This window comes from Pomacea canaliculata, linkage group LG1 (assembly GCF_003073045.1).
Source record: "Pomacea canaliculata isolate SZHN2017 linkage group LG1, ASM307304v1, whole genome shotgun sequence".
Lineage (NCBI taxonomy): Eukaryota > Metazoa > Mollusca > Gastropoda > Architaenioglossa > Ampullariidae > Pomacea > Pomacea canaliculata.
The window spans coordinates 18,397,278-18,410,359 of record NC_037590.1 but is presented as its reverse complement, the minus strand read 5'-3'; the positions used below and the strand labels follow the sequence as shown (position 1 = coordinate 18,410,359).

General features: G+C 45.8%; 2 protein-coding genes across 4 annotated transcripts; both read left to right on the top strand.

Moving 5' to 3' along the window:
• Window positions 1-226: 226 nt before the first annotated feature.
• Window positions 227-4,758, top strand: LOC112570933 (vascular non-inflammatory molecule 3-like). Of its 3 annotated transcripts, none has more exons than XM_025249675.1 (6): window positions 227-490; window positions 2,198-2,429; window positions 2,888-3,069; window positions 3,608-3,757; window positions 4,022-4,169; window positions 4,520-4,758. In XM_025249675.1, exons 1-6 carry the CDS (start codon window positions 468-470, stop codon window positions 4,616-4,618), a joined length of 834 nt encoding a protein of 277 aa, XP_025105460.1. In that variant the 5' UTR covers window positions 227-467; the 3' UTR covers window positions 4,619-4,758. The 3 variants fall into 3 exon arrangements, with proteins under 3 accessions (XP_025105460.1, XP_025105470.1, XP_025105451.1); XM_025249685.1 differs by lacking the exon at window positions 227-490 and adding an exon at window positions 1,965-2,056; XM_025249666.1 differs by lacking the exon at window positions 227-490 and having other exon boundaries at window positions 2,098-2,429.
• Window positions 4,759-8,504: 3,746 nt separating this feature from the next.
• On the top strand, window positions 8,505-12,427 carry LOC112570927 (2-hydroxyacylsphingosine 1-beta-galactosyltransferase-like). Its single transcript, XM_025249655.1, is given in 3 exon segments — window positions 8,505-9,223; window positions 10,646-11,874; window positions 11,877-12,427. Coding segments are annotated over 2 exon segments (1,491 nt in total). The 5' UTR covers window positions 8,505-9,223; window positions 10,646-10,676; the 3' UTR covers window positions 12,170-12,427.
• Window positions 12,428-13,082: the final 655 nt, after the last annotated feature.

Here is a 13,082-nt window from a genome sequence, read left to right as displayed (position 1 = left end):
AAACTGACATACATTTTACCTGTTAACACAAAAAGTGGGGGTGGATATTACATGAACCATGCGTTGTTACGACGCGGCTTGTGGTGATGGATACCGGTGAACAAGGGGCGAAAATTGTTTTCTGACCTCGCGCCACGTATATACACTAGCTTGTACGACACTAACCACGGATCGAGCTACATGCACTAGATGTTCATGATGCCAATTAGCAGCCACCTAAATATTTTACACGTTACGTGCGTTAGTGTTAGCATTTCAGCTAGTCAGGTGACGTACTGACCTGACCCTGACCAACCCCTAAGACCGTAGTCATGAAGCGAGAATAAACCCTCTTCTCGAGGGCAAAATCTTTGATTCGCCGCTCACGCTCTAATTTCTTCTGTTCGCATTTGACCTCCAGAAGCTCAGATTCCACGGCCCTATGTCAGTGAGAATGGGTGAATAACCGGAGACCGGGCGAAGGACTAATGGAGCATGGCTGTCTAGCGAGGTAAGGAGATTAAGGAACTGTTTGTTAGAGGTTGATTCAGGCAGAATGTTGACACCTAGGTCAGCTATAAACAGCTTTGATGTCTAATCAAGCCAGGCTGCCTACATCTTTTTTAAGCACGTGAACCGATTGATTTGCAAAAAGTGTGACGATAATACGAGGTCAACAGCCTTCGACTTTAGAAAATAATCTCTCTCTCTGCAGGCAACCCAGTCTACAGTGTGATCACGCGTGTATGTGAGCTCAGAGCTCTAGACAGACTGAGCATAGACGATGTCTTTTGTGTAGAACTGTTGACCTTCACTGTTACATCTTTGTCCATCAGAGAGATCATGCATTAACGCAGTCTACTCTTTCACCTTCTGTCTTTCCTGTACGTTGATCTGATTGTGCCTTTTGCTTTTCCCTCTCTTTTGAATAGAACTCCGTGTGGTGTGTGTGTGAGGCATGCCCAAGCGATTTTGTGAGGTGGTAAATGCAGAAAATGCGTATCTAGCGTGATTTCATCAGTACTGCGTAAAGATGGCCTACAAGAAATCACAAGTTAGCATCTACTTTTGATCGGACACCACTCGCTCACCTACTGCGAGAGCGGTGTTCATCTCCTTTCCCTCGCTAATCGCAACTTTTTTTTTTTCTTCTTCTTCTCATCTACCCAAGAGACAGTTGAATCAACTGTAAGCCTCGGATGTCAGGGTTCAAATCACTCAGATATCTTCACTACTAGCCAGGACTTAAGGTCACTAAAAAGCAGTGAAATCCCTCTCTCTGACCTAAAGGAGGAGGGCAACTAAGCGGGCGTTGACCCTGTGTTTTCTGTCCGTGCAAATGAACTGAGCTCAGTAAGTAAGCGTTGTAAAAATAGCTGGCCGCCCTCTGTGCAAATGAAATTTTAAGTTGCCCCAGTTAGAGTGCGGGTGATGTTGAACGGTACACTACTGAACTAGATAGGTGTTGCGAAAAGGTCAGAGCATATGAGTGATCGTTCACTTGCATAAATCAGGGAGTTATTTTTATCAGCATATAGGTCAGTGACCTCTCCCCCATCTCTGTCTCTTTTGCTTACACACTCTCTCTGGTATGCGTCCTATGAGAATTAAGACAGAATTGTAAATTAAGCAATTTCTCGCTCTCTCTTTGAAATTTAATGAGAAGCAGGAAAATACAATGAAAAGCCTGCTAATGTCTCTTCTTAATTATCAGATGATAGAAAATTGATAATTCAACATTTCAACATCAGATAATCAGGTAATCATAGATACAATCATTACCGAACAACCTGACTTTCGATAATTACTCAAATGATGTTGATAATTGTTGATTTCGATTTTTTAAAACTTTTTTTCTGCTGCTTATAAGGGTGTCGTCATCACCAGCTACACAAAGCCATATATAAAATGAGAACAGCGCTAGGCGACATATCGACATATCTGCAATGAATCACCAGGAACTTGAATACGAACTAGTTTAGGCAGATAGGCTTTCATGTTTTAATAGTTTTCATACTGGCAAACACATCGTCAGGACGGAGTTTATTCGAAACTGTTTCAAGACTTGCGGCTGAAGGTATGGTTTGGGTCCACCACTCAATGAAATCAAAATTAATGTCCTGTATGTTCGTTTGATCTTTGCTTTACTTTTCTTGCATTTATGATGCCACGCTTTATGGTTGATCTACATGAGAGATTGGGTGGATGATGTTTACAGGATGCAGATGACTGGGATGAGGCAACTCGCTGTCCCTGGCTGTCTTATGCTCATCACAGTGCTAGCACTGGCAGAAGTGAAGCAGAGACCGTGGACGTACCGCGCATCGGTTTTCGCGCATCGCCCTCTGCTGCCATCCGAAACGTTTCCGGTTAGCCGCACCATTGCCGTTAAGAATATGATGAAAAACGTGGTCATCTACAGGCAACAGGCTCAGCATGCAGCTAAGCAGGTTAGAATACTATAGTCATCTTGGGATGGGAGTCGCAGGGTAACTGCATGGTCCCTGCCGAGCTGGATAATTCATGTCAACAACAAAGCAAAAGATACAGGAATTGTGGGAGAAAGAAATGGAACATGGCGTGTCTATGAGTTGGGAATAGTGGATATAATGTGGCACATTTGAAGGCAGTTCACGCACAAGTAACAAGAATAATAGAACAAACACGAAAGTACGCACATGATGTTCCATGAGAAAATAAAAGGCGAGGGGAGTAAGGATCCTTTCTAATGCGTGAATTTCATGTTATTCAAATTTTCTTCCGCCCTGCCTCCACAATTTTTCCTTTCATCTCTCCCTTTTTACATAACGTTAAAAGAATAATATTGCGCAGCTCTAAGAGTGTAAGAATCATGCTACGGAGGTCGAACGCTGGAAGATCAAAAGTCTATAGTTCGTATGGTGTGCAGGGTGCTCAGATCATCGTGTACCCGGAAGATGGATTGTATGGCTACCTCTTCAACCGGGTCACCATCAAACCTTACCTGGAGCCCATCCCTGATCCCTGGCAAGTGCTACCCTGGGTGCCGTGCACTGATCCTGGCCGTGTGCAACCTTCGGATATTATGGTTCAGCTCAGCTGCATTGCCAGGTACGGCCTACCTGTGTGAATGGCATGTCGACATGTATTTTGAAATATGAAGGCCGGGTACAGCAACACGTGTGTAAGTATTACATAATATTGCAGCATGATTATCAAGTATTATTTTCTGTGAGATTTACAAAGAGAGGGGGAATCTTGTTGCACAGTGGCATGTTTCTAAAGCATGGTAGACATAGTTCAACTTAAAGAGTTTCTACAAGGCTCAATACACAATGCCGATTCCTCCAAACCTGAGCAAATACGCCTTCTTTTCACGAAAAAGAAATGAAAATACTATTCCGTTTTATGCTCACGTTTTGAACACTTGGTATATGTTGTCTCCTGCCGACACTTGTCCAACCACAAAATTCTCAAAACAGGTAGACCTGAGAACTTGACTGGTCCAACCATTAAAATTAAGTGAGGACTGAGATGGGTTATTCGATGACTAACATTAACACGTGTTCTGCTACTGCCTCACGGTGACGATGAAAATGACGACAACGATGAGGACGAAGACGATGATAATTATGATAATGATGATCAGGGAGAACAAAATCTACTTGGTGGCAAACATGGGCGACATCAAGCCGTGCAACACGACTGATGATGTCAGCGGCATTCCATGTCCTCCCGACGGTCATTTTCAATACAACACTGACGTCGTGTTCGATCCTACAGGTCGGCTGATAGCAAGGTATATATTTAAAAAAAAGAGGGAGGGGGGCACCGTTTGAAGTGTCTCTTTGGTTTGAGAAAAACTGTTTTGGGCGAAAACTTTTTTAATTAAAAAATTTGATGTATACAGTGCACCAAATGGTGACATTGATCAATAATGCCTTTAAGTTTAAAACACAACAGATTATGCATTTATTATTTCTTCAGCGCCGATGGTAAGGCGGGGTTAGAGGTGGGACTGATGCTGATGAACTGGGATAAGCTGACGAATGGTGATGTGCAGGTATCACAAACATAACCTTTGTGAAGAGCATCAGTTTGACAAACCGGAAGTGGAAGTCGTAACTTTTGAAACACCCTTTGGCCGTTTCGGTCTGTTCACCTGCTTCGACATTCTCTTCCACGACCCTGCGATTCTTCTTGTGGAGAACGTAAGCTGATCAGGGGGCGCTGTTTGAGTACTGTTAGTTCAACGACTATTGCAGTGCAGACGATGTGGATATTCATTCTATTTTTGGGGGATGGGTGGGAGGAGAGCTGCTTTCTCGCCAGGTAGTTAAGAATAGCAAAGGAGAGACTAGCTGGTCTAGTTTCAAAGTATAAAGTCTAGCTTACAGGATTGCTTTCCAGCCTTCTAATTTACACTCTTCCTGCGATCAGAATAGCTCTTTGGTTGTTGTTGTTGTTGTTGCAGAACAAAAAGAATATAAAAGAATGTAAAGAAGCAGAAAAAACAAATGTAAGAAGAAGAGGTCAGTCTTTGAATTAACTTTGTCACCAGGGCATCACAAATATCGCCTTTCCTACCTTTTGGACCGAGGAATATCCTTTACTCAACGCCATCGGGATTCACTCGCCTGGGCACGTGGGAACCGTGTGAACCTGTTGGCCGCCAACATCCACATGCCCGCCCTTGGCGCCCTAGGGTCTGGCGTCTACACCAGCGACGGACCGATTGACTACTACTACGACGACACCGCCAGCAGCGAGGGGAGGCTCATCGTCGTCGACGTTCCTGGTGTGCCAGTTACGAACAAAAGAGAACCCGGCTTGTCTTTTAACAGATTTCTCGGATTTGGGGATAGAGATTCCGAGAGCACAACGCTGCGGAAGATGGACGTGGACGTTGGGTCTGCTGTTTACTACATGAAGGCTGCCAGCCACGTGGTCGCCTCAAGTGATGTATTCTTAGCGGAGATCGGCGGTGACCTGTTTCGGATGGTGGACGTGACGGACGGGTCAGGAAGTAGAGTTGTCTGCGCTGGGCGCACGTGCTGTCAGCTGACGTACAGGATGAGTCGGGAGCTCGCGCACCCCGGGCTACTATGCTTTCGGAGTATTCGAGGGCGTCCACACTTCCGAGAGGAACTGGTACACTGAGGTTTGTCTCCTGGTTTATTGCACGGACCCCTCTCACGGCAGTTGCGGCCGTACGCCAGTGAAAGAACCAAGCGCGGTCGTCTCTTCGTTCATTATTTTAGGTTTGCCTCTGTCCTTATATTTTATTACTTACTTCTTTAAATGCAAACAGTTAAAAAACACATCTATAAACTACGATGAACATAAAAGGTTGAAGGGAAAGGTTCCTACTGTAAAGGATAGAACATCCATAGGCAATGATTTGATGAACCATGCAAAACATACGCCGTTTGAATTACACATTTAAAATATTCTCTGGGTTTTAGGTAGATTCAGTACCCATACGTCTACCCAGAGGTGCTCGTGCTCAGAAACGACAGCTTGTCACTGACAGCACCAGGAGAATGGAACTATTCAGAAGGAAGACTGCAAGCGTCAACTCCCTTGTCGCAGCCTTTGCTGGTTGCATCTCTCTACGCCCGAGATTACTCAAGAGATCCGTGAAGGGTGTCACGAACCAGTGGTGTCTAGGCCAGAACAAAGCACAGAAAGTTATATATATATAGAGAGAGGGTGAGAGAGTGAATGACTTCCAGCCTCCTTCAGTTGGACCCATGTGGTTCCGATGTCCTTTGCCTCGATCTCTACTGTTCTTTTCCAAGTTTGCTTTGGTCTCCCAACTGTCCTCTTCCCCTGAGTGTTCCAGTCAAGTGTTTGCTTGGCAATGGTGTCAGCTGGTTTGCGCAGGGTGTATCCTATCCAGCCCCATTTGCGCATTTACGCTTTTTGATGTCTTGGCTAGTGGCATTCTGGTTGGTTTTTTTCCACAGCCTGCTGTTGGAGATCTTTTCAGGCCATCTTATTACCAGAACATGGCGTTGGCATCGGTTGGTAAAGGTCTGGAGCTTGTTGTTGATGGTGTTTGTCACTCTCCAGGTTTCAGAACCATACAGTAGGACAGCTTTCACATTGGTGTTGAAGATGCGGCTCTTACTGCTAAAGGATAATGGTCGGGAGTTCCAGATGGGGCGTAGGCTGTTGAAAGCATGTCTGGGCTTGTTGATGCGGCTTTTGATGCTATCATCCGCTCCAACATCCTTGTTGACAATACTCCCCAGTGTTCTCTGCTTGAAGTGAGATTGGGAGTTCCTGCTTGTTGTGTCAACGGCCAAGTGACGAGGTCTGTCAGAGAGAACAAGAGACGTTTCACCCATGAACTGACAGAGGAAGCAGAGACAGCAGCAGGATCCAGAGAAACCACTGTGAAATGAGAGCATGAAGTCACGCGGATATCACGGCGCGCAAGGCCACTCCTCTTCTGGGGAAGTAAACGTTGGTAGCCGGTCCTTTGTTCTGGCGATCGTGTACTGGCAACACACACACAGACGCGCATGGAAACTTAGCTTGAAAGCATATTTCAAAGTAGCTATGCAATTTTTTTTCTGCGATAGACTGAACTGGCCACATGCTGGGGGCGTGCGTGTGATTTCAGAGAGGCGCGAACTTCTGTCTGAAGAACAGAACCTACGTTTCTACATACGTGTGTATGACATTGTGAGTATTCGCCATGAAAGATATGTGATCATTTGATTTGTTCATCCTTTCTAGCTTAATAATATTCGTTTGAATCTGTTGTCATTTGTTGCTTTGCGCAAGCGAGTAAAAGGAATGATATGCGCAGGAGCGTGAGGACGTACGTGTGAATCAACTGAGTGGGTGTGTGAAGGGTGGAAACTTTAGGAGGTACCCCTCTTTTTCCCTCGAACTGACTAGACTGTGCTGCATTTTAGTCGTAGAATCGTCACAAATGGCGCATTCATATCCAACAGCATTAAAAAAAAAAAGGTTTTTCGATATACTCGTGCATTGACATATAGAAGAGTGTTAAAGGAATAACCTGGCTGTGATTTGGTCACATGATTGTGCCAGGTGGGATTTGTGGGGAGGTAAGTCAACATGACATGTCCTAAATTTTGCTCCATTACTTTTTTCTTCATGGCGAACACCTAGCTGTGATTGGAAACATGATCGCACCAGGTGGGATTTGTGGGCTGGAGGAACAAGTCAATATGACAGATCCTATTTTTTGTCCAATTATTTTTTCTTCATGGCGAAGAATTTTAAAATAGGATTACAGCTTTGTATTTATATCATGCATGATCATTTTATAAAAAAAAAAATAGGCCACGGTAGCTGCAGTGTTGTTTGGGCTTTGCACTTTGGAGCGATCCGTGGAGAAGCTTTAGTATACAGACATTTTTTTAGGCGGCTTTCTGGAACAAGAGGACAAAGCCACTGGAAGGACGACTTGCGACTGCTTTTTGCTCCTTGTGAATTAAAATAACCCAGTTTACTGTACATGTGTAGATGTATACAAGCAAATGACTACGGTATTTGAGAGTTTACCACCACATTTACCGCTTAAAGGGGTCAAAGACCTTGCCAAAGTCTGAAGGCTGGAAATTAAAAAGGCATTACTCTAGACAATAAATAACAATCACATCGTTATTGCTCACTTCTTGGCTTACCGAGTACAAGCAGTACAACACTGTTGGCCGGAGACTCGTAGTTAAGTCTTAACTACACTCTCGACTACTCCGCCATCCACGCCGACATAATCATGTGCGGGCTGCACTTTCAGTAAATTACTAATTAACGACTCGAGCCCTCAGCGCACTCCCCAAAAGACAACTCAACGCAATTTTAGTGAAAGCAAGATACTTATAAGTATAGCAAAAACAAATGCCGAGAGCTTAACAGAAACAATGAAGGAAAAAAATGCAAATAAACTAATTCCCTGTCTTGGCTAATTATCTAGGGTGTCCCGTTAACCTACCCCTTAATACTAATCAAGATCGGAATCATTTTTCTCATTTCATTAACAAAAAAACGAAGCCTCAGGCGGTCAGATGCACCTGAACAGTCAGGCGTTGACGTGTTCGTCGACAGGTTGGTGTTGACATCATTGACCGCAATGTGCACCCGCTTCTCCTAATTCCCGTTGGTAGCGTATAAAGGAACCGTGTCAACATTTAATGCCCCCTCCCTACGAACACCATCTGGTAACACACACACACAACGCCCCCTCCCAACACCACACAGGAAAACACACACACAGAGAAAGATGCACGGACTCTATCACTTGTTATGCATGCATGTATAATCAACAAACCTTCACCAGCTTTTTAGTCTGTTGGTTGCTTCCTGTAACAAGTTGACACGACCTGTCATCTGTATTTTTTTATGTTCCTTCTTGCCCTTTGAGGTGTTTTGCCGGCACTCACAGCATGCTCACAGACCTGACAGTTTGGTGCTTTGCCACCTGAGACAGGTATGTAGTTCCATTTACCTACCGACTTTTGCTGTCATTTTTTCTGGCGCGGTACTAGAACTAGTATGCATCCCACACACTGAATGTAATTGAGATAAATTTCATACCATCGAAAAAGATTGAAGCATAAAGAAAACAATATTTACGTCAAATGATTAGAGATTCGCTGTGCAACCACAGAAACTTCACTGTGTTTTCATCACTTGTACTTCTCCACAAAGGTAAACAAAAATACTAATGATAAATATGGACTTCTCCGTTTTATTGAGCGTTTTGATCATGCATAACACTGTCATTTCCATACATCGAGGACCGAAAAAGCGTATTCGTGGCAAGAGCTCGACAAAAAGCAGAACGTCAACAGAGCGTGAAATGTTCTGTTCGATGCACGAGGGAGGTCTTCGAACGCCTCGTTTCTACGTCAGCCCTGTCTCAGCTAATTTCATCCTTGGGGCAAGTCTCCTCGTCTCACGCCTCGTGCATGCTGAAGCAGCAGCAATGCTTACTGGAGCGAGACATGGCAGCACGACAAGACGTCGGCCTCCCGGTGCACAAGCGGGAGGGAGAACAAAAGTGCGTATCCAGCGCGCGAAGGCCATTTTAGGCCGCAGTCCTTTGCCTAATACGAACAACAGTTGCAGCAGTGTAAATAAACTCGTGTCTGCTTGTGTGTCTCATCTTCGTGCCGGGCTGCTCAGGATTGCTAAAGGATGGGATAGTGTCTTGTGCGCTGTGCTCATCATTTCAGAGCGCTGACAAGTGCAGCTGAGAGGTTTTCCAGACGATAAGCCACAGGTAAAAATTGAGTATTCGGAGTGGAGGTGTAGTCTTCATCTGATAATAAACGAATTGGAAGTGAAAAGAGTATAGTGTTCAGTCTTCTAACGAACAAATTAGAAGCTGTTGATTATGGATAAATACCGGCACAGTCTTCCTAATTCATGGTTTATTATCCATTCGTCACCTGTCTTCTCGCTCACCGAGCCTGTCGTCATCAGGTGTGGCAAATCGGATTTCGTCCAACTTTATTTCTTAGGAAAATGAGTCAAACGTACCTTTCACCCTTTCCAGGATTGTGCTACATCACCCGGGTCGTGTCGCCAACAATGTACACAGGACAAATAGCGGGGTGGTAACGTGTGTGGACGGTGCGTACAGGTCAACACAATATTTCCGTCATCAAAGACAGCAGAGACCATCTTCTCACAGCTGTGCACAATTTTTATAGGTTCGTAAACTTTGTCAACCACTAATCGAATTTGTCCAGCTGTTTCTTCGACACCTTGTGCTAAAGAACCGCTCGTCAATTGATAATTGATATTGTTTGGGGTTTTTTTGTTTTTTGCTTGATTTCCATCATTTCTTCTTAAAAATAGTTTAAGGCTGGACTGTGGTTTGTAGTGCACGTTCTTGTTCAGTCATTTGTCTTTCTTGTTTAGTCTTCCAGGTCTGTGAGTCGACGCTCAGCTTGTTGGTTTTGTAAACCTGTTGTGAATCACCTGTTTGAATTCACCAAACCAGGGCTGTGGAAGTTGTAGCCGCGTGGTTACGTGCATTCTCGGGTAAGCTCAAGGCGTGCTCAGGCCTCGTTATTGAAAACCTCCCCTCCCCCAACCTCCCGTACACCCTGCCGTGATAGTGGACTACTGTGGAGAAAATGTTTTGATCGCCCATCTATACCCCGTGACCTACATACCGTGACCTACTTACAGTTCAGTGTTATTCCGCCCGCTAGATTATATTTACGAGCAGGACATTCACCCGTACCTTGTTAGATCTCTGTCTCTCCTTCTCGCACGTTATGGTCTCCTTCTCTCTCTGCGTGTGGCATCTGTTTACAGGGCTGACTGCCTTGCCGTGATACAACCTTCGTACTGGCTCGGCGTAAAACACAACCTTCCCTCTCTCGCTCGTTTAAATTTATACCTATATATAGTATATACCTCTCGACGAGCTGCTGTCCCTCGTTAACCAGGACAAAGAGGTAATGGAAAGGATCTTGTCGAATGCGTTCGAACAGGATGTGGTTGTAGTAATTTCGTCTAAACGGCTTATTCGACTAATGTAGCTAAAACTCCATCATTTCTTCCATAAGATCTGATAAATAAAATGAGGTTTTGAAGGAAATTAAAGCAGAGAGTTTAAGATTTTCGGATGGTACTGTTTATTTATTTTTAACTAAGCTTTACATGAATACAACTGTGTTCTCGTGTTCAGGACCTCAGACAAGCTCTCGAGGGAAGAAAACATGATTCCTCGATGCCTGTTGTGGTGGATGCCTGCCTTGCTATTAACCTGGACATCATGTAACGCCTCCCCCGGCAAGCGCCTGGTCTTCATCCCAATGCCGTATTTCAGCCACACCAATTATCTGACCAACGTGGCCCGGTCCGTTTCGAAGCTGGGTCACCAGGTATGGATAACCATGCCAGTTTACCTGGCTGAGAGAAGCGTACTGGTCACGTCCGGCTTGCAGATCATCCACTACGAGACGGACCCTGACATCGAGCAGCGAACCGTCAGCGTCTTCTCCGATAACTACTTCCGAGGCGAGAGGGAGAACTACGAGGGCTTTCTCCGCCAGACGAGGGAAAACGCCGACATCCTCCTTCGAAACAGCACGTTCTTGGACGTCATCAGGAGGATCGACCCAGACCTCATCGTCATCGACAACGTGCCCATGATGTACATCTTAGCCATCATTCCCTACCGGCTGGGCAAGCCGTTCGCCTTCTCAGGGTCCGCCTACGACCCCATCTCCATTGGTGTTCCCTTTGTGCCAGCGTGCACACCGCAGATGCTGCTGCCCTATAGCGATAAGATGACGTTCTTTCAGCGGCTGGCCACCACCACGCTGTGGCTGCTGCAGCTGCTGTACAACCCTTCCCTCCCGGATGATGCAGTGGCTACATACGCCCCAGAAATGCCTCTGATACCCCTGCGGTCGCTGGTGACGCGGGCCGAGATCTACCTGGTAGAGATGGACATAGTCCTGGACTACCCCAAGCCGAGCGTGCCCAACGTCAAGTTCATCGGCGGCGCGGCCGCGGGCCCGGCCAAACCTCTGCCGCCGGAGTTCAAATCCTTCATGGATGAGGCCATGGAAGGCGTCGTCGTCGTATCTTTTGGCAGCTACGTGCTGGACGTCCCTGCCGTCATCTCTAACAAGCTGTTGGCCGTGTTCAGGAAGTTGCCCATGAGGGTGGTGTTCCGTATGAACCTGACCTCACCGGACCCATCCAAGATCTTGACCGCCGCTTGGTTGCCGCAGAACGACTTGCTGGGCCACCCTAACACTCGTGTGTTCGTCAGTCACTGCGGGAAGAATGGTCAGTACGAGGCGCTCTACCACGCTGTACCTGTCGTTGCCACGCCCCTCTTCGCAGACCAGCCCTACAACGCCGAGCGCATGCGCGTGAAGGGCATGGCGGAAGTGCTTGACCTGCGTACGCAAGCGCCGAAGACTTGGAAGCCACCATCTTGCGTGTGGCCACGGAACCGCGCTACAAACAGGCCATGGTCGCCGCTTCCAAGTTATTTCGCGAGCAGTACAAAGTGCCGATGGAGGAGGCTGCTGCCTGGCTTGATCACGTGATGCAATATGGCGGCGCGTATATGCGCTCGGCGAGCCAAGAAGTTCCCCTGTACCAATACTTGCTTCTCGATGTCCTAGCCGTTTACCTTTGCAATCGTTTTGGTCGCGTTGGCTATCGTTGTGTACCTCGCTTGCTGCGCGCTTAGACTGCTTACAAAGAAAAGAAAAACTGACTGAAAACAGCCATTAAGTCTCCATCTTTTTCCATCCTCCACCCTACCCTGAGTAAGAAGAGGCGCACGATCTCTATCCTTTCGCTCCTTCTCTCCTCTTGCTGAAACACTGATTTTTTCCCCAAATCGTAGCAATCATATCTAACTCTCACTCCCCGTTGGTTCGTGGCTGATTAAAAACTACTCACTTGTTTAGGTGTCCAAAATATATTGAAATATTAGGTGCCAAAATGATTTCTCTTGTTATTTCCTATTGAGCTGCTGTCATGGATGTAGTGACAGCAACTAAGAATTGTCTCTTAATTACAATTTATGTATCACAAGAACAAATTTTGCTTGAATTTATCATTTATAAGTTAATACTCTAAAAAGCTTTCTTAAATAGCCTGATGATGTATGGATGCAGGAACTTTTATTTTATGTTAGATTCTTACCCAGTTGTGAGCAAAACACGCACTCCCAACAAACAAACAGCACCCTTGGGTATCGGTAGCAGATGCGCAACCATGCACAGATTAGAGAACTATAAAGCATGTAAAGAGACAGGTGTTATCACTGAACAAACTCCCCGCAGCGAGATGCCGCTGGCAAAGCCGAGGACAAAAACAGACCGAAAAAACACGAACACTTTAGGCAAACAACATCACTCATCGTCCAAATCGACTTATCATCCACACTGCCTCGCCCCCTACTGCGAACACCATCACTCGTCGTTCATTGCTTGTACAACTCGCGGGGACAAAACATCGCACGACCTGTTGCCCACGGTGTTGGTGAGCCCACTGCGTGCTATTCCCTACAAAAGATTACGACCGCTGTGCACAATTTCATTCTTTCCTTTCTTCTTTTTTGTTTTGTTTTGTTTGTTTGTTTTTCCCCTGTTTCT